Here is a 22,085-nt window from a genome sequence, read left to right on the forward strand (position 1 = left end):
CAACAACTCTTAGCATGCAACACTTCAATTCTAAACTAACAGAAAAACCACAAATAATAAAATGTCACTACTGAAATGTTAAAAATTACTACATCTTTATGTCATGTGTATTCCTGTACTGTGCAACAAGTAATCACTGGCAATACACATCATGAGTACACGCCCAATGGCATGGGCTGCCTCTTCGCCATCTTGGACTCGAGAGCAGGGCTACCAACCTCCAACTCGTCAATTTCCTAGTGTTCTTCCTGTTTTCCTGTGTGCCTAACATTTATTTAGTTTCCCAGTTTCATATGATTATGTTGCAAGATGACAAACTAATTACAATACACATACTCTGGTATTGATTCCATGTCTATTAGAGCCCATACAGCCTATTCAATTATGTTCACATTTTGCACTTCAAAGAAATACTATTGGGCACTTATTAGCACACTATCCAAATGGCAGACTTAACAGAATATGAGAAAATTCTCTTGCCTCTTTAACTTCATTTGAATAAACAAAGTGTTTTAATATATTAACTTCCCTATCATCACTGACCACATCTGGAACATATAAGGACCTTTTCCTAGTGTGCTATTCCTCTTTGGAGCTGTGCCTATAAAGCGAAAATCCCTCGTGAACTTGTAATCTTTGTTATTTAATGAAACTTTTTTTAGAGTGTCAAAAAACCAATTAAGGCCACCTAGGTATGTGTTGGTGGCGGGCTCCACTATAAATCCATCTACTTGGGTGTAGTAACAGTATTTTTTTATCATAACGATATAATTGCAATAGTAAACAAAATGTTATCTTTCAAAACAAAGCACCTTTTAATAAGTCATTTAGGGTTCTAAAATTTCTGGAAAAATTGAGTCCAGGAAAAAACTAGATAAAAAACCAAGAAAAAAACCAATTTTTCCGAAAAATTGGAAAAACTGGAAAAAAAAATTATAAATTCAAATTTAACTTATTAAATATTATTAATTATTGAATCTACTTTTATTGTTATAAATATTTAATTAGGCTATTATGTTTTTATTAAAGGAAATTTAGTAGTTTTGAGTTTTGTTTGTTGGCAGTTGGCCAAACTTCTTTATAAGACAATCACTTGTGAGAGTTGAGACATTGTTGTAAGTGTTGGGCCTACAGCAGCAAGATTGTTTACTTTCTGTTTGGAAATTAAAAGAAGTAAGTATATTACAGTATACATTTGTATTTTTAATATTTTTCGTTGATAACGATATATTTTGGAAACAAATTACAACAAGTTTGTCCCTCCTAAAACCAATTGTGACAGCTCTAACAAAGTCTGAATCAGACAGTGCATTTCTGTCTGATGTTCCACATTTCATCTCTGAGTTATGTAAAGAAGTAATATCTTCATCTGCAGCATCAACCTTGACGAAAAGCGAAGAAGCCTAAGTACTGCAAAAACGCAAATACTTCATTCTGAAGCCTATACACTGTGCTGCAAACTTGCTCGATCCAAGATACAAAGAAGTTATTCTAGATGATGATGAAGTGCTGTCCGCCATAGATTTCATCACCAAACTAACACCGAATCTTGGACTAGATGTAACTTCTTTATTATCAAATCTTGTTGAATTCAGGACAACAGGATTTTGGTCACAAGATGCTATATGGAGCACAGCAAAACATCTTACACCAGTCATATGGTGGCAGGGTTTGTGCACTACACAACCTCTATCTCACATGGCAGCACGATTATTGTCATTACCACCTTCATCTACAGCCTGTGAACGAAATTGGTCTCAGTCTGCTCCAATTCATTTTAAAACTAGAAATCGCCTGACTGCAGGTAAGGTACAGAAGCTAGTGTCCATCAGAAGGAACTTACAATTTAAAGAAAATACTCCTAGGCCGAGGTCGTGTCCTAATGTACATTGTCATTCATCATGTGCCTGTCAACCAGAACATGTTGCAGATGGACAAGTCAGGAGGAGGAATCAAACATTTCAGAGTCAGACTCAGAGTGATCAGAATTGGATCTAGAGATACAGCCACAGGTAATATAATGCCTAGGGCCTAACCTACCTACTGTCTTGAGTGCCTACTACAGGAATTGTATGTACATGTTCATTTATATATTCAGTCTTTTTAAAAGTGTACTTATAATATATTAAGAAACAATGCTGAGCACTATGTAACCATGTTGCTATAAATCATTTTCATCAATGTGAAAGTAAAGGGTTTTTATATCTATCTATTTATTCATGTAAATTTTTACTTTTTCCAATTTTTCCATAAAATTTGTGTACTGATGAAAAAAACCAAGTTTTCGGTGTTTTTTCCCCCAATTTTTCCTGGTTTTTTCCCAGCCTCAAGAACCCTAGTCTCATTAATGTTGAATTACATTCCATTTTCCGCTACAAGCAACAAGTGTAGGACGAAGTAGTTATGCTACCAGCGTGGGATCGCGACGACGCAACGCTTGAACCAACCTGGCGGGAGGAAGGGCCGGCAGGGCCGGCAGGTCGCGCTGTCGGGGCAGCCTCCCCCCTCCGCCGGCCGTGAGCGCCCCGCGCACGTACTGCCGAGACTTGTGCTCAAACTCCTGGTTGAACGCCTCGGCCTCATCTGGACAACAACAGCCCTCCTTCACCATCCAGCCAGAGACGAGTCGCTCCGAGGCAAGGCATGGGCGTCGCAAGGATGTATCTTTTTGGGGGGGACTTCAATTGATTTAGTGGTTGAGGAATATCCATCCCCTGGAAGAAAATAAAAGCGGGGGGTCCAGGGGTCCTCCCCCAAAAAAATTTGAGGTTTGTAGGTGCAAAAAGGTGGTTTTTAGGCATGTTTCTTTCCAAAATATTCTAATTATAGTTGGTTGCAATATATAATTTATTTTTTCTAAAAAATATTTTCAGAGAACAAATCTGTAAAAACACAGTTAACATATCTGTATTCGGTATCGGACCTGATTTTGATTTTACACAAAGACCGAATTAAAAATGCTATGCATCATGCATCACAGAAATCATATATTTAATATAACTACGAAATTAAATATATTATTGGGGGGGGGGGGGGGGGGGGACGAAATTGAAGACTTTTATTATTGGGGGGGACGTGTCCCGGTTGCGACGCCCATGGGCGAGGCGGCGAGGCAACGCGAGGCACGCACCCTCGTCCAGGTTGATGAGCTCCTCGCGCTCGTCGCGCTCCCCCGACACCAGGTTCTGCTCGCGCTCCATGATGTGCGCGCGCTCCCCGATGTGGTGGCCGATGGCCATCTTCTTGGTGCCCGTGCGAGAGTCGCACAGCGTCTTCTTGGTCTCCTTGACGCCGCCGGGGGCCGTGCGGGTGGACGACGAGGCCTGGAACACCTGCGCGCACACGCCACGCTACTGCCAGGCACTTCCCGACTCGTGCGTGGGGGGTCAGTCATGGCCGGACTGCGACACGGCGGGCAGGTGTGTTGTGCCCTGAGCGCACAGTCCCGCGGGAGCCGTCTCGTCTACAGATCTTTCAGCCTAACGGCTAAGAGGGCTGGGTTAGCAAATAAAAGGAGGAGCAATCCCTTAGACATTCGTGTGGAGAGGGTAGCTGGATCTCTAACACCTCTCCTGTTTCGCGTATACGGCGTATCCGTACCCACGCCCGTGCTGGGTTAACAAATAAAAGAAAGATCAATCCCTTAAGACATTCGTGTGGAGAGGCACCCCGTGATACTTGCATGTCCGCGAGGAAGCCTACAGTCCGTACGACCTGCAAGGGGAAATAAAAAAAAATAAATAAAAAAAAAAGGTTGCTCCATCTGTTTCCGGTTACGATGGCATCCCGGCAGGCGGGCAGTTGCTGCTATCAGGGACAGAATATTCCGGGTGGCCTGGCTGGCCATCTGGACGAGTACATAAGCCCCGCTGATGGACTCACTCGACATAAGAGTCGTTGGGCACTCGCCGTAGTGCTTTCATCGAAAGCAGCCGCCCCGAAGAAGAATGCAGTCGCTGACCAATTCCAACTACCCTGACTTTTCAAAATGTGGACTACCGGTTTAAAAGTACAACATCTTTCAGTGGGTTCCTAAGGGACTGTGCAGCCCACTGCACAAAACACACTCAAATCCCGGGCAGACTGCGAGCGTGACGGAAGGACTCACCTGGGGGCGGCCGTCCGGCCCGCTGGTCATCGTCATGACGGTGTTCTGGCTGAAGGTGTGGCAGTTGGCCCCTCCCAGTGGCCCCTGCAACACCACAGACAACATTGCGTTGCCTTATGTCGCCAGCAGGTGTGAAAATTTTACGTATGGTGACCAACGAGGTTACAATATTAGGATTATTACCTTCTCAATTACAGTAGCAATAATTGCGGCAAAGTCTTGCTACGTATTTTTATTTGTTCTAATTTAGAGTTCTTCTCTTTAAATTGTTAACTATATTTCAGCTAGTTAGGTTATTTACAGAATTTTTTTTTTTTTGCTTTGACTTGGTAACTTTCAGTTTCCATAATTTTGCACGGCCATAGTTTTGTGTATGACTAGCTTTTGCTGGTTTAGGCTTAATTCATTTTCAAACTGTACTAAAATATTTTTATACAGGATATATTAGTATGTTACACTTTTTTTTTAGCTACTTTTCATTACAATATGATAACATCACTGCTTTGAGTTACTGTACCAGCTTAAAAAATTAACGACTGCTAAAAATAACAGTTCATAAGTACCTAACAATTACTCATAAATCATCACCAGTAAAACAAAAAAAACTAGTAATTTGTTATATACCATCACTCGAAATAAATTCAGGACTTAGGTAATACACGCATGGAGCTTGGACTTGAATATCAAAGTTGGGCCTATAAAATATTAGGTAGCACAAGGACATAAATTTTACTGTTCGAAACATTTAATAAGATGGACATGTAGCAATATGAGAGAAGGAAAAAAAAAAAGGAACAGTCCAGGGGAGAAAGGAGGGGGGGGGGGGGGGGGGGGGGTGAAATCTCCCACGACCGGACACAAGAGACTCAGTTGAGTTTTGCGAATTTTTTTTTAATGCGTGAGTTAACCCTGATAACCAAACTTCATAGTCACAGAGTTACATAACATAACTTATTCTAAAGATATAGGTTATGTTTAACAGCAATGTAATTTGTAAGATTACATACTACCCAACCAAATAGATTAGAAAAGCATGTTAAGTTATGAAACTGAAGCTAACCTACGGACGAACAAATGATGCCGCGCAGGTAGTGCAAAGTACTCACGAAGCTCTGCATCATGCCGCCCATGCTGGGGAAGCCGATGGGCAGGAGATGGGACCCACCGCCCCCTTGCTGGCGCCTCTGCGCGGCCGGCATGACGGAGCTGCCCAGCGCCGGGAAGCCCAGCCCCATGGAGCTCATCATGCTGAATGGGTCACCCATCATCGAGCTCATGAAGTTGTTCATGTGTCGCAGGTGGCCCCTACAACACACCCTCGTTGCAAGCCCCCGACACACATTCTCACAAAAATCCCCTACAACACACTCTCGCTGCAAGGCCCTCACCCATTTGTCTACCCCCCCCCCCCCCCCCCCTCATTTACTTCTTCACACTAACTCAGATTCATCCCTACTCATCTCCTCTACTCCTGCCCTGTCGCTTTCCCTCCTCCCCTTTTTTAGCCCCCCCCCCCCCCCCAACCATGATCCCTACCCCTCAGTTCTGATTCACTATCCTCTTACATCTCTGGCCCCCCACTCCCCTTCCCAAGTTGCTCACCCCGTCTTTCCCAAGACCTATACGCCTTGCAGTACAACCCATCTGTAGTTAGTCCCCTTTCCTCCAACAAGCTCAATATTTTCTCAAGTTCCAAACGTTTCTGCCGTCTTTCCCTATCTCTGTCTCTTTCAACCTGCAATATCTTTAGTCTTTCCTCCTTTACCTTCTCGTGCAGATTGTGCCGCAATTTTGGGATTTTCAGCACCGGTTTATTTTTCACCTAAAATTTTATTTCACATTTAATTTTGACATAGAATTTAAACTTAGTTATTTTATTGTTCTCTCCCATTAAATCTTTTACCACCAGGTTCTTCGAGAGGTCCCCAGCGCCTAAACTGAGAGTTTGCAAACTCTTTATGGTGCAAGCAGCTAGTCTCATTTTCTTCCTGACTCGGGACACAACCACTTCTTGTAACTTTGTCTAACTTTGTGCTTCTTAGTGCCTTCCTCAGCGTGCCCCCAGGGCAGCTCCGTTCCGAGAGCTGGCCTGAGGTGAGCAACTCTCGTCACGATCCTTTCTGGGGTTTCCGACCTGCTAGTCCACTTGCCATCCCCCTCCAGCCTGAACAAGAACTTCACCAAGAGCACTGACCGGGCCTTAACCTCGGCTCTCAGGGGATCGAAATCAAGGTTCACCTTCACCATCTTGTGGCTACTACTATACTTTAGTTCGGCGAGTAGCGAGGCCTCTAGCGGCCGCCGCCATATAAGCACCAAGCTCACGCTAGCCAACTACGCCCTCCCTCTCGCGGGAGTTCTGAGAACTAACCCAGAGTCTGTTTCCCCCCCTTTCCGACAGAGCGCGTTGCTTTCAGAGCGCAACATGGTACCTCTGATGCCCATTAAGTTAGGCTACCAGCCAACTCTAATTTTCTATCTTTGGTCGTCAGAGCAATCTCTCGACCGCAACCTCCAGCCAATCAGATGCCAGTTCCCCCACTTCCTAGGCCTCCGGGCTCCTACCGCGAGTTTTAACTACAAGCAGCTAAAGGGATGACTGATTCGTCTTTCTGGTGCTTCTGGCCCGCAAACCCTTTCGCTAATGAGCCTCACGGCCACCAGCCGACTTAATTACGAGATGCAATCCGATGGGAGTCCGGGAGTGATTCCCATCTTATTTATTTCTTGGTTGATATTAGCGTTATTTTTTTTTTACTAGGTAATCTTTTAGTATGATGCGGGCGTGGCTCCCGTTGAGCATTAATGCATCTCCAGAGGGAATAGAATGGTAAGTGGGAAATTCTAATCCTCTCACCTATAGTTTGACTTTTTAGTCAAAACTCCCCCCAGCTGGTTTTCACTACTCCCTCATACTCCCCCATACCAGGCTACAAGCCTATTCTTTCGTCCTCCTTTTCCTCTTTGTTTCCCTTGTCTGCCTCCTCCCTCTCTATCTCCTCACCATATCATTTCCTACAATTCCACTTGCCAGTTATCCTCTCCCAACTCTTGTACTCCGTATCCTATCCCAACTCCTTGTACTCAGCTCTACTGATTCCTTCACATTTTGTGAATATAACTCCACACCAATACATTTCACTCCCTGCTCTTTTCCCCTCCATGCTTTCTTACACCCACCTGCAACATACCTTAAGAAGTCATAGCTCCTTGCCACCGCGTTTGACCCCTATTCCTTATGCTTTAATCACGTGTTTTCTGCAACTTCTATCAATTTTTCTCTCAGCCACCCAAAAAATAAACTATCTCTCTTAAACGACACTGCAAACAACTGTAAACCACTGCACACGTCCCAATCTATACTTCAATTTACCACAGAATCAAAATATACTACGTATTACCGAATTCCTAGGTACAGATCAGGATGGGAATGCTTTCCACTGGGCTTGTGTCAAAAAACACGTTTCAATGTAATGAAATTTTATAGATGCACATTCCATTGACGAAATACACAAATCAAGTTCATGTTCATATGACGTTTATGATTCACATAGCATACGTATTTCTAACTATCAAAGTGAAAACCTTTTGATGAAAATAATGTATAATAAACACAAGATAACAACAAAAAAACAAACAATAAATTAACATTACATTCCCTTAACAAATATGAAAACAAAATAATTTATTTTTGAAAATGAAGTTTTCTCACCCAAAAAATGGATCATTCTCGTCGTCCATTAAACCAAAATGCCCAAACAATGACATTTTCGAACAGAAATGACAATTTCTTAAAGTGTTTCAATAACAATTTCGTCTCGTTTTCTAGAATGTTAAATCAACATTAGACCAAAGCTACCGTACTAATCATATTTAGCATTCTATTTTACAAAATGATGATTCAGTGTTTAGTGTGTAAAACTGACACTGCAGCGCTGAAGGCAACAATTGCAATTCAGATAGAGTGATAAAACTTGAACAACATCCAAGGCAGCCATATTTGATATTGAGGTTATAGGTGTTCAAATCATTTTAACGATATGATTGATTGATACACTAACGCTTAGGTTTCCGCCCAGGGGCAAGGATTCCACCCATCTTACCTAATTTCTAAAGCATCTTCCACAAGTCCTTTCCTTTTCTCACATCCAGTATTTTCCCTCATTCCTATCCTACTCTTGGCTTGACCTCACCAGAAATACCTGCCTTCCTCTTTCCGTTCTTCTCCACTCTCTCTGAATCTTCCACCCATTATCCATTCTCCCTCTATACACCACTTTGTTCAACCTGACTCCCAATATCCCCCAGCCACTCTAGACCCTTGGTAACCCTAAAAAATTTCAACAGTCTCTCTATTTTCCTCCTTCTGTGTGGTTTGTCCCTACCCAGCTCCTTCATCATCACAGATGGCCTATGCGTTTCACTTTTCACCCCTTACCTCCTCCACCGAATACCCATCGCAAATCTAGCCACTTTATTTTACACCCTTTCCAGTTCATTAATTTCTATCCCTAGGTATGGGTCCTAAATTTCCACTGCATATTCAAGCATTGACCTCAACAACATTGAATACGACTTCTCCTTTACTCCCCTTTCTGTCGCCTTCAGTGTCCTAGTAATCAGCCCCAGCCCACTCCTCCCCTTCTTTACCACCCATTACACCTACTTTCCCCAACTTACGTCATTCTGTAGAGTTACTCCCAGGTACTTGTATTCCTCTACCTCCTGAATCTCTTGCCCCTTCCAACTATATTTTTGCTTAACAACCTTTATTCTCCTTGTGAATATGACCACTTTCGTTTTGTTGTTAAGTATTTATCCCTATTCCATTTGCACTCGACCAAACTTCCAGCTTCTTCAAGTCTTCTTACAGTTGTGTCACTTCCACCTCAGTTTCATAGATCACACAGTCATCAGCGAACAGACTCAGTTTTGCTATCCAATTCCTCCCCAATATTGTTCATTATGATCCAGAACAGCAGGGGCCCCATAATTCTCCCATGCGGTACCCCTGATGTCATGTCCCCCTCTTCAGGCCATTCAATTCCTACTTTCACTCTCTGTTTCCTATCCATCAGGAAGTTCCCTGTCCAATTCATCCGTCCACTGTCCTCTATCAGACTATCATCTTCTTGTGTGGCACCCTATCGAACGCCTTCTCAAAATCAATAAAGATTGTATCTACAAGTTTTCCCTCATCCAGTGCCTCCACCAAGCTCTCCAGCAGTCCAGCCATCTGTGTCTCACAGGAGAAACCCTTCCTAAAGCCAGGTTGCCTTTCATCCATCCATTCCAGCTCTCCAATTGGATCTACCATATACCTCAATATCAGTTTTTCCATCACCTCACCTGTACTCGACGTTAGGCTGACAGGCCCATAATTTTTTGGTTTGCCTTATATTCACCTCTCTTGAAAATATGCACCACCACTGCCTCCTTCCATTGTCTTGGCAGCTGTCCTTCCTTCAGTGACTATGTGTATAGTACTTGCAAGAATCTACAGACCTCCTTCCTAATTTGAAGTGCCTGTTTCCTGTCCCATCGGGACTAGCCACCTTCTTCCCTTTTAACCTACCCAACTCCCTTATCACCTCCTCTATCTTTATTTCCATGTTTCTCTCTCCCCTTGGCTTCTCACCATGTGCTCCATGCCATATCTCTCCCTCTAAAAAAACAGACAGGTATTGCTCCTGTACTAATTTCGTCATTTCCAGATCCCCCAAACCCCACACTCCTGCCTGTCTCTCACACTCATTACTTGTAGCCCCTCCACCCCCTTTACACTTCTGACATAGTGATACAGATCTGCCCAATTCCCCCTACCACTTTTATCCTTCAGCCTTTCCATGTAGGCATCATTTGCCTCCTTTCTAATTTCCCCAGTTCCTTCCCCAACTCCTACATCTCTGCTTCTAGCCCTTCCCCTCCTAGCTACATGGCCCTAGCATACAGCCTCCTGAATCACCACTTAATGGCCCTTATATCGTCCCTATAGTACAAAGAATCGTCCCCTTTTTCGATTCTTTTTTCCATTACAAAAAACTCCACTATCCACACCTGTATGTTTCTGAAGGCCACCCATTTATCATATAACCCCTGAATCTTTATCCACCTGTGAAACTCTGCCATTAAGAATGCCTCCGCCTCTACTCTACCTGCTCTACCCCACACTTTCATCACTTTCTCTTGCCTTTCCATCCCACCACGTAAATTAGATAAATAATTTCTAAATATGCCAACCAAATTTTTTTTGCAATATATATTATGTACTGGTGTTAAAATTTTAACTCCGCAAAAGACTGTAATCAATATTTAATATACTTTGATTTTGTATATTTGTTTAAAATGTACGATGTTAAAATAATTTTGAGGCCGACCGCCCGTGTTCCCTCTTGTTGCATATATGGCGTTTATACTAAAATTTCATTCCGGATTCAACTTGGAGTGGACTGCGGAATATAGATTGAAATTTAACTTAAAACACTTTGTTGTGGACTAAAGTTGGAGTGTAGTGAGATAATCCACTCCACTTGTTGAGGTGGACTGGACTGAAGAATCCGGATAGAGATTTTACTTTAAACACGGACTGGAGTGAAAAGAAAATATGCACGAGCAAGCCGCCGTCATATTGCATTGTTTGTTATTGGTCTCGTTGCATTTCAGGCATAATTTGTGAAAATAGCAAATAAAGAGCAGAGGAATCTGTGGACAGAGATGGAAGTAGAGTTATTGTTGGACGTAATAATCGCACCACAAAATTATCAGTCCATGTTGACTCCAACTTCGATCTTGTTTACATTTCAATAAGGATTGTGATATTTACCATAAACGCATTTCGTCAGTCTATGTTCGTTACACATTCACTCCGAGTTCACTCCACTCCAGGTTCAATCCGGATTGAAATTTTACTCTAAACGAGGTAAGACTGTTATTTCTCATCGGCACCTCAGCCAGAGTTTGTAAGACGAACAGGCCCATGCGTATAGTTTAGTGTAATATATCGGCAATACCGGTGAGAAATGGAGAGGTCAAAAATTTGTAGTGATCATAAAATACTAAGTGTACTGAGCTCAAAGGTCTAAGCTAGAGGTGGGTCGAAAAGTATCAACCTGATACTTTGTCACTGATACGCGCCTGTATCAGGAATGTCAAACGAGTACACTTGAAAAGTATCAAGTACTTTAGTATCAGTTCAGAATTGGCCTGGAACAACACCACGGCCAATGTGCGCAGAACCCGATCGCAGATGACGGTCACTTGGGCGGAGCTTGTGAAAGGGGAGGGAGCAGGAACGACGAATAAGGGATAAAGAAGGGAAATAATATAGGGGAGGAAGCACAGGGTAAGGCGTTGAAGGAGAGGCGCAAAGCGAAATTGTTACGAGTCGTTTGGTTACTGTCCCACATCAAAGTACGCTCAGTGCATGCACAGTCTCGTTCAATAATAAAACTAATGAAATTTTAATATTAAAAAGTACATTAATACAAGATATAATATTTATATTTGTGCACCTAACAGCTATGAAAATGCAAATAAATTCTCAGTTGACACTAATAACAGATGTAATCAACATATGGACTTTTTTTTTCCGAAAACAATTAGTAACTAGTGTTTTCATACATTAAAAGATTACGATTTTATCAAAAATTAAAAATAAAAAAAAACAGATACGTACATTAGTGAGCATACTATATCAATGTTTACGTTTCAAATGTTTCTTCAGATTAGTCGATGATGATTTATAACTCAGTTTTTGTTTACACAAATTACAATTAGCAAACTCATTATTTTCCGTAAAAAAATTCCACACAAATGAAGTCTTTTTCGTGCACTTATCCATTCCTTATTTCACTTTAAAGATACTAACTACAAAGCATGACAGCCCGCAACAATGTACATGGTGGTAATTAATACACGGCCAGGACGAACTGCAGTGAATGTTGAACTGATTGATACTGGCTGTATCAGGCGGGCATGAGAGTAACAGAGGTAGAGAATTACCGGGCGTGATAAATAATGTATCAGAGACACCGATACCTCTTTACGCTGGTGATGACGGCACGGAGGATGTGTACCCTGTAACGAGAATGCTGATACCTTGTCGCTTCCTGGGACCGCTACTGCTCTGATACAAAAGTATCAGATACTTGTAACTAGGTACATTACTGTATCAGTATCAGGTTGGAACAGATACCCCAGTGGCGAGGCGTGAGGTTAACATGAGGGAAAGCAACAACTCCGTTCACCCAAACACAAGGGTTGGTAGGGGGGGAGGGGGCCCTCCCCCGGGAAAATATGGATTTCAAGGTACAAAAGGGTGCTATTTAAGTAGTTTTCTTAACTGAACATTGACTATTCCACAGGTAGAAAAATTGACATTTTTTTTTTAAATTATAAACTATTTTTGAAAAATAATAATGTTTTGCATACATTATTCTGATAATAAAATACCTACTCTACATTATTTATATACTAAGTGGGAGTGTAGTATCATCGATATCTGGTACAAAATATATAAACAGACAACACATGGCAAAGTGAGTACTCAAAATAAAGAGAAGAAGCTCATAAAAATGTACTAGAATAGTAAAAATTAAATGTTGGTATTTTTTGTACGAACACAAAAGAAACTATCATCATATTTGATCAGAAACTCTGTTAACTGGTACGTGGTTATTCACAGTCACTCCAGCGAGATTGCAACTCTCGAGCTGGGATCCCGTATCCGCCACCCGCGGGACGCGGTCGGTAGCAGTTGGCACTGCTAGGCCGCCTCCCGTACGCCCACAAATCCCCCACGCACTGCCAGCCTTCGGTTATCCAATAGGGCGCAGGGAACTCCCAGCCAACAGCCCGCAAGAGAGATGCGCGCGCCCCGAGAGACAACCGCCGACTGAAACGCGACCTCGCCACCTGCCCTGCCGAACTGTAGCGAACATAGTCGAAGCAGTCGGCGGAAGAATTCCACAGTCTACTTCGGCCATGTACGCTCCAGTTCGGCAAGAAAGCGCTACGTTCGTAGCTTCTACCACGTGTTTTTACAGCCAATCCTCTCCTCGATCCTTTGTACCGTGCCACCCCCCTTCCGAAAGGAAACTACTGCGGCAGCCTTCCCGCTCAAAGCGGTCCTACCAGCGCTTCTAAACCTAGCAACGCTTCTAAATCAGCATGTTTTGTGTGTCAACGAGTTCTTTTATTATAGCGCACAGCGCACAGTATTGGGTCCCAAGAAGATAATGTAAAAAATACATACACCTAACTGCACGAGCCAAAGTAAAATACTATTCTAAATAAAATATTTATTTAAAAAATATATTGTCTGGAAACTGCCTGGGCAAGCACTGCTTGCCTTGCTTGCCTTGACGAGACGCCACTGACCAACCCAGTTTCGCCAAGTGATACAGATTTTCGACATAAATGAATTTAATTTTTACTTATAACAACAATAATAACAATGAAATACTGATTGATAGTTCTTAAGTGAAAACAATTTCTATTATTACATATTTATTTCAGTTTTTTTTACTGCATAATTTACGAAATAGTTCTTTATTTACATTTGTTCTTTGGTACTAAAAAAAACAAAGCTGCCGTGTACGTCATCAAAAATGGCGGATAAAATAATGTAGTGTTGATGGATACGTGCTTAATAACATTTTGTTATTGGAATCACGAACAATGAGGAATGTGTGGTGTGGTAGAAATTACTGGCGATTATCTTGAAATGGCGATTAAAACAGAGTGGTTTAATTAAAAGAAAATAGAGGGTTTCTGTATCTCAAACGTGCTGTCAGGTACGATGACGTTTATAACCTCAATTGAAAGATGAATATACGTGCGAGGGTCGCAGCAAAGCACTGATACAGGCAACCGTGGTACAGTGCAGTTAAGCGTGTTTCGCCGCAAGAGGGCTGGTCGCGTTGAGTCGAGCGAGACATGGCCGGAACGGAGGGACCCCGCGCGGGCCCGGATAAGCCCTTCTTCATGATGAAGGTGTCGTCGTACCTGCTGGCGCTGCGGCCGTGGTCGCTGAGCGCGTCGCTCATGCCCTCGCTGCTCGGCAGCGCCGTGGCCTACAAGTGCAGCGCGCCCGGGGACTTCAGCCTGCTCGCGCTGCTGCTCACGCTGTTCACCGTCGTGTGCGTGCACGGCGCCGGCAACGTCGTCAACACCTACTTCGACTACGTGAAGGGCATCGACGGCCGCAAGAGCGACGACCGCATCCTCATCGACCGCATCCTGTCCAAGGACGAGGTGGTGTCCCTGGGGGCGCTGCTGTACGCGGCGGGCTGCCTGGGGTTCGTGTGCCTGGCGGCCATGTCTCCGGCGCGCATGGAGCACCTGGCGCTCGTGTACTTCGGCGGGCTGTCGGGCTCGTTCCTGTACACGGGCGGCATCGGCCTCAAGTACATCGCGCTGGGCGACGTGGTGATCCTCGTCATCTTCGGGCCCGTGTCCGTGCTGTTCGCCTTCATGGCGCAGACGGGCCGCGTGGAGTGGGCCAGCGTGTACTACGCCGTGCCGCTGGCGCTCAACACGGAGGCCATCCTGCACAGCAACAACACGCGCGACCTGGAGAGCGACCGTGGCGCCGGCATCGTCACGCTCGCCATCCTGATTGGCCGCACCGCGTCCCGCGTGCTCTACGCGTTCCTCGTCTTCACCCCGTACGTCATCTTCGTGGTGCTCGGCCTGCGGCACACCGCCTGCTTCCTGCTGCCCTTGATCACGCTGCCCGAGGCCTTCCGCATCGAGAAGAACTTCCGCTCGGGAGACACCATGCAGGACGTTCCCAAGAAGACCACCAATCTCAATTTGATATTCGGCTTGTTGTACGTTCTGGCAGTTAGTCTTGCTCCTAGGAACAATTTACCGTTCGTTCAATAAGTAGCCCGGGGCCTAGGTGGATGTTTGAGCATCTGATATCTCGCTGTAACAGATACGGCTGTCGCTGTTTATGATTTGTAATGTTCAGTCATGTAACGGGAGCGCTTTTCTCTTGCAACAAGTATCCCGAGTGCCGTAGCTAGGATCATGCCTTCGGTGTTTTTTACTTTTTATAATGCTTCCGGCAGACTGAAAAGCGATGATACAATCGACTTGGGGCAGCGTTCCGAGGCAGCTTTGTCCCCCGCAGGGAGGCGTGGGCTCTTGTACCGGGAACACTGCACTTGGCTTTCCGTGTGTTCGACAATAACCTGCTGCACTTGTTCTGATGCAAATGCAACACCTTTAGAGACTTAGGCCTAGGAACTAGCAATTTGTACTAACCAGAAATGTATATGTTTTAAATAACTGCCAGTCTACGTATGAGTTGTTAACGTACAGATTAGGAATAATGAAGTGGTAAAGCATTTTATAGATGCTTTTTTTTTTGTTCACCCACGCCCCCTGGTTTTTGTATTCTTTGATGTTATGTACTTACTGTCTGTTGAACTGTGATCTTCTTTGGAGCAGAAGATTGCAAAATATGTTCCGCGATGTTACCGCTCACAATATTTTGTGGAACAGTGGAAAAATAATTTGTATTTTAATTAATTTTTTATTTCATATTTATTAATATTTATGTTGTAATATAAAGTTTTAACTAACATTTGTACAAATTATATAGGTGAGTATTTGAAGGACTTGGTGGAGAGAAAAGAAATGAAAATGACTCAGTGTGATGTAGTATTCTTACAACAGCTGTACCTAATTTTTGTTTTCTGAAAGAAAGAGGTTACAAGTACTAAAATTGTTTTAAGTTATTCAAAGTGTCACATGCCTATAACTTAAAGTTTGTTTGCAGCTGAAACATAATATAAATTTAGAATTAAAGTTTCAGAGTTGGCACACATGCATAGGTGTGCCCAGACATTTCCATTAGGGGGGCCCCTGCTAAATTTTTAAATCAGAAGCTGACTTTAGACTGTTAAATAGTCTAAATACATTCACTCATTGCCGTGTTTATATTTTTGTGCAGTATAAGTAAACGAGATATGTTTACTAGTTAATATTTATATCTGTATAATTTTAACATTCTTGAAAATATGTTTTTTTTTTTTTTTTTTTCATGGACCTTTTAAAGGGTACTTACACATTTTTCCCTCTCGAATTTTCCAATAGCTTGGTCCAGATCTACCTTGAAATGAACTTCTTTTTAGTGAATGCAAACACAGCAATTCAGACAACAGAACTTTAACAAACCTCTTAAAATATTTTTTTTTGCTTGGCCATTTTAAGGGACATGTTTTAAATAAACTTAGGCGGCTGTATTTCCAGAAAGATAAAATGTTTAAAAACATTGTTAATTAGCATGCTGCAACACTGAAACACAGTTTGAGTGTCACAGTGCCAGGAATATACGAATATTAACGAACGCATGAGAGAAAATGCCAATCTGAGTGATTACATTTGGGGGGGGGGGGGGGGGGGCGGCATGGCCCACCTGGCCCCCCCTGTAGGCACGTAAGCAACATGTGGGCTGCCCGTGTCCATATCCTAGCGTGAAGGATGTCACATTGTTGCCTGAAAAACTGCCCCGTCTACAATTGCGATGTCCCAATGTACTGATGTCTAAAGTACGTCACCAAGTGCAGTAAATATGGAGAGCTAAAATAAGTGTTATTTGATTGTTTGTTTGTTTTCATGCATTAATCATGCACCAATTCAAAATTTCGTAGTTTTCTTCTTGGCTTCCTATCATACCGCAGAATCCTTTGTTTAATAGCACTTTTTTTTTTGACTGGAATCTGAAATGAACACACAATGTTCTGTGCTACAGGTTGTCCGCATTCTGGAAAGTCAGGAAACTTACTTCAAAACCTGGAAGTCATGGAAATCCCTCGGCGATGTTAATTTGAGGGGGAAATGTCATTATTTGGTATGCCATCACCCAGACTTTAAACATATTCTTTTTTCCAAGTTGCATCTGAGTGCATAGTAACATACTCTGTTAGATTGCTTGGGCATGTTTCTTTTTGAACAAGTATAGATGTAGGAATGGTGAAGGCTGGATTATCTTTATTTCTTTCAGAAAATTGCAAAATATGTTGATTATTTTAAAAATTTCTCCAGGGAAATTTGTGTGGCTACCACAGGACACAGGTTGAAACAAAAAGTTAAAGTAGACATCAACCCAACGGACTTGCTCAGCGTGTGTGTCCACTGTAATCTTGAAGGGTCATTCGCTTTAAGCCCTTGTGCACTACTGTGCAGTCAAAACTCCCATAAAAAAATATTTAACACGTTATGAAGATTCAAGTAGTTTGCTGAAAAAAATCACCAAAAACCTAATTTAAAAAAAAAAAATTGTTTTTAAGCTACTATCTCATTACATTGCAGAATCTCACGAGCTCAGGATGCGAATCACAAGGGACTTGTGGCCAGCCCCCACGGGACCACGCCTGACCTACCAGTCGCCGACTTCGTAGCTTCGTAGATAGGTTTTAAAGCTGCCTAATGCCATTCTATTAAATACAATTTTTTTTTTTTGGTGCAAGATGAATTAGTGGACAAGCCTCAGCCAGTTTTGCCAACTTTGTGACAGGTATTTAATGGTTGAATTTCCTTGAAAGAATTGTAAGGGTTTAAAGCAAGGTGCATTTTGGACAATAAATTAAGAGGCAAGATCATATGGTGAATAGTAATAAAAGCGAATTTGAAGTCAATACACTTGTCAATCACTACAATTATTGTCAATACACCACAATGCAAGGCAAAACAGAAAATGAAGCAAAATTTGCCTTAACTTTTTTTTTTCTATGAAAATATAGAATTATTTTCAAATATCTTTAGTTTAGGCTTTTATTCAAAAATCTAAAATGTGTCATACATAAAAATATTTTGTTTATATTTATGGTTTTGTCAAATTAAACAAAAGAAGTCTATAGCTGACTATACAGAAGTGGCTAAAGGCTTACAGAAAATATAAGTTAACATACAAGTTTAATGAGTTTGTACTTTTTAACAACAGAATTTAAAAAATATTTAACTGTACCACGTTTAATTTTTATAACTATAACATTCTACCATATGTGGAAGCAATTGATCATTGTAATTGTGTTTGATATGTACTTATTAGTAGCCTATTTGTGTTTTCATTTTAAATGACTATAAAGACAGAATCCACTATTTTTAATGATGAAATTTGCTTTTTAATAACACCATAAAATCTTGGCTCTATGAATTAAATATGGACATCATTGCTAGCTACAGGACATCTTGAAACACTAGTGCGATCATGCCATCTATCGGACGCTCTGGTGGGCACAAGCAAATGGCAACCAACCAATATTTGTTAAGTCTTTAGTCAGAGTTGAAAGTCATAGAAACTGAAGAATTTTCAGTCAATCAAAGGCCTGCAAACAGGTGCTTCCACCGCACCGACACTGCAGCAGGAGAACTAGAAGTAACAACACACCAAGGATTTTTTTTATTTAAAGTTTTATTACAATAACTCATTCATTATTTACAATGAGTTAATTATCCTTACAAAAATTATAAATAAAAGAATATCATTTACAAATTTACCACTTCACACTACCAATAAAAAAAGAAATCAATGCAGAAGCAGGTGAATGCAAGAGCAACGGCATTCCACCGATACCTGCACGGCGCGGGCCGTGAGTCAGAAAACACAGCGAGAGCAACTGGTTCATGTGTAACGTCCATGACCGGCGTTACCGTAACACACGAGATGTCCGACATTACAGAATTATAAAAATGTGCAGGCATCTCTGCAACACACTCGGTACAATAATCGTAGTTGTTCGTAACGGAACATAGATGAAAGGGCATTCGCAAATCTTAAACCACTGGCTGCACCCAGTAACTACACGAGGCCGTAAGCATGACGTTCGCGATACCAGGGACTGACCTCTCAGCACTGTCTCACAGTTAAGTTACGAAAGTAAGAAGGCAGGCTAGCTAGGGCAAGGTACCGAGATCTCTGTGTTATCACGCCCACCCCTGTCATGCATTTGCGATTCCCAGACATAATTTGCAAAATGAATATCTGATTGTGAATACAACAGCCTACATGAACTAGAAGATTCTAGACATGTTTTGAAAAATTAATAAAAAAAAAAATGGTTGTGAAAATTACAGTACAGTTGTCCAGACGAGTGTTTTGAGGGTACTCTGCCCTTCCCGCGATCGGCTGTCACGACAACGTGACACCAGCAGGAAGCACCGTCTCTGTGGGCTGCTAACCACACTCTCAATACAGTTGAAACGTATTTGTAATTATTGTGCTCCGAGAGTGATTTGTACTGACTGTCCCAACAGTGGTGCACTGCCCCGCCCGACACCTGCGAACTGCTACAGCTCCATGACACTTGCACAACATGCCCAACAGCGAACGCACGTACTAAGCACAGAGGATGGCCTGGTTGACTGCAGTTAGACATCCGGACAGAAGAGAATTTAAACTCAAGAGCTCGAGTCGACATGATGAATGAAATAATACACAACAGCGAGATGTATAAATCCAAGAAGCTAACTAAATCCAATTACGTAGCTTTAAAATTGCACAAACCCCATTGTAACCGGCTTCTCAAATGTGTACATCAATAAACCACACCGATGAGACAGAATTATTCGAGACAGACGACACGGTTGCTTCGAGTAATCTCGCTGATCAAACTCATTCTGCACTCGACGCACCACTCTTTTGATGAAATACAGCATCTCCAATCTCCAATACGAAAGTTATGTTGGTTATTATCAATCTCCACCCAGCATTTTTTTGGACGTCAAACCTGCGGCGAAGGACATGACGAGTGAATATTCAGAACAGCGAGAAAGTCGCAAACTGCTGCTATGTCTACATGTAATCGCTAGCCCTACCCCCTGCCCCCTTTATAAAAACCTACAAGTGACCATAACATAACATGGTCATGACACTGCCAGGGCCTTGTTTGGAATTCTGACGCGACACGCACGGCGACGCCCCAAGTTTGGGATTTGCCTGATTCAAGCTATACAACTGACTCGACACATCACCCAGTTACTTCACTAACAGCAAAGTGCGCCCTACACATGGCATCAACGCAAGCACACGAGAACATACTTCGGCAGCTGTCAGGCACTCACCACAGTTCTTCGGCGAAAAGTGCAGTGTCTATTTATATCCTCCCAGAATAAAAAGGTTCATCATGATACCAACAGTTTTAGAATATAAGTTAATCAATTCTTTTTACTAAAGGAAATTTTCAACGTTACATGTGTTTCTTTAGTACGATTTCTTGATCGTCAGGTAATAACACGGACGTCCATTCCGCTGCAGCGGATTCTGCTTACTTTCAGAATTCGTTCAACACTTTTCTTGTCAAAGTAAAAACTCGGCTGCAAATTTATTTAATAAAAGTGTTTCCTCGTTGAGAAATTATATTAAATATTTACCAGAAGTATTTTTTCAATGAACCAAACCAGTATACAACACACTGCAGACTCGAAATTTTTTGTATCATCCTCCTACACAAAAAAATTAATCATAAAAAAATTCTGTCCTACAATTTCCAGGAAGTTTCTCTGTTTTGAAAAACACTCATAAACGGCTAAAAAAGAAGCTTTTCAGAACACTGCAGAAAGCAGAGGCAGCCACACGGGCCATGCAATCCACACTAATTGTGGAGACATGGGAGTCTTCCCTTTTGGTTTGGTGCTAGTGCATTTAGAACGTAATTTCTTCACATAGAAACCAGTCAACTGGAAAAGTTGAAGTGCGACTGAAAGTTTGCTATGTTTGTAATGGATAAATATAGGAAAAAAAATATTTTTAGTTACTTTTTTTGAAGCAACTGAGGTGAAGACAAAATGTTTGGCAGTTTTTGGTTAGCGTGCACAGTTGTGAAAGCTGCAAAGTAGTTTTTGCTTAGGATTTTCTTATCCCAATGAGTAGGCCGGTTTGGTTGCTGATAAATTGAGAATTCTGCACATTGCATGTTGGATGAAAGCAAAAATAAGGATAAAGTTCCCCATCTCTGCAAAAAACTCTGAGAAACATAGAATATATAAACCATTCAAATTTCCTGTCACAATATTTTTACACAAGACTTTCTCAGTTATGAAGTGTTCACTCTCACAGAGATGTAACTAATGTATTCCTTTCAAAACTTCATAATAGGTTACATTCTACTTCTGTTTAATATGTATTTGATGGAATAATTTTTTAAAGAGTGAGCATTTCAAGTTGTTTTAGCAATAATCATGCTGATCTTTCATGAGAACTCACAACTGCATTTTTTTTTTCACAGCATAAAAGGTACCTTGCTGTAGTCATTACGCACATTTGTAAAACAAGTGTTCCACAAGTATGTTCTTTAGAGTTAACAACTAATATTGAAATTGAAAATATGAAATCACCAATGTGGCTATCAAAACTGATAATGAAATCAGCATATTTGAGATAGAAATCACTGTAATATAAAGCTATCCTTTCAACAACTGAAAAACCATTACAAACACATCAAAATATACACTTAATGGGTTTGTGTAAATACTTAACTTACTCATGCAAAACTATGTAATTTTTCACAAGTTCATTTATCAAACCTGCTCCAGAATGCATTACTAAACACACTTGAATCCTGCTGTACCATTGGCCCGTGCTTCTTCAATGACACTCCCATTGGGTATTCTGACAGGACAATCCTTCCACGAGTCTTACCTTTCAGCCAGTCAAAACAATTCCTGCACCATGTGAGTCACACACACAAATCAAAAAATGTACTGTGTTAAATAACATGAACCACTTGGAAGCATTTAAGATGTATCAATGTTCTAAATGGTCTTTCAAGTTATACCCTGAAACAAATGTATGAAAGCAACTTTGAACAACTTTAAATATTTCAAAATGACTTCTTTACCTACCAGACACACCAACAGAAGTCTGTTCCACTCATCTAAATCTCAAATGCTACATTCTGAGTACTTGGACAATTTCACCTTCCTTATATTGAAACTGAAGAAAAATTTAAGTAAAATAAGACATTAA

The 22,085-nt window shown here is 41.7% G+C and overlaps 2 protein-coding genes across 7 annotated transcripts in view; one reads left to right on the top strand and one right to left on the bottom strand.

The window, feature by feature from the left end:
- The window catches only part of LOC134543047 (myeloid leukemia factor), a 26,832-nt gene extending 12,586 nt beyond the window's left edge, over positions 1-14,246 (bottom strand). For 2 of the 6 annotated variants that reach the window (XM_063387756.1, XM_063387759.1), the window contains exons 1-5: positions 7,821-7,978; positions 5,215-5,413; positions 4,109-4,192; positions 3,131-3,332; positions 2,448-2,583 (exon numbers count right to left, since the gene is read on the bottom strand). In XM_063387756.1, coding sequence (XP_063243826.1) covers positions 2,448-2,583; positions 3,131-3,332; positions 4,109-4,192; positions 5,215-5,413; positions 7,821-7,876 — 677 coding nt within the window. In that variant the 5' untranslated portion in view covers positions 7,877-7,978. Of the gene's footprint in view, positions 1-2,447; positions 2,584-3,130; positions 3,333-4,108; positions 4,193-5,214; positions 5,414-7,820; positions 8,030-14,113 lie in introns of those variants that run through there. The other 4 variants (XM_063387757.1, XM_063387758.1, XM_063387755.1 and 1 more) reach the window with 3 other exon arrangements.
- On the top strand, positions 13,698-15,842 carry LOC134543046 (ubiA prenyltransferase domain-containing protein 1 homolog). The gene has a single exon (XM_063387753.1). The coding sequence runs from the start codon at positions 14,045-14,047 to the stop codon at positions 14,993-14,995; it is 951 nt and encodes a 316-aa protein (XP_063243823.1). The 5' UTR covers positions 13,698-14,044; the 3' UTR covers positions 14,996-15,842.
- The last annotated feature ends 6,243 nt before the right edge of the window (positions 15,843-22,085 follow it).

Source organism: Bacillus rossius (genome assembly GCF_032445375.1).
Source record: "Bacillus rossius redtenbacheri isolate Brsri chromosome 9 unlocalized genomic scaffold, Brsri_v3 Brsri_v3_scf9_2, whole genome shotgun sequence".
NCBI classification, from domain to species: Eukaryota; Metazoa; Arthropoda; class Insecta; order Phasmatodea; family Bacillidae; genus Bacillus; species Bacillus rossius.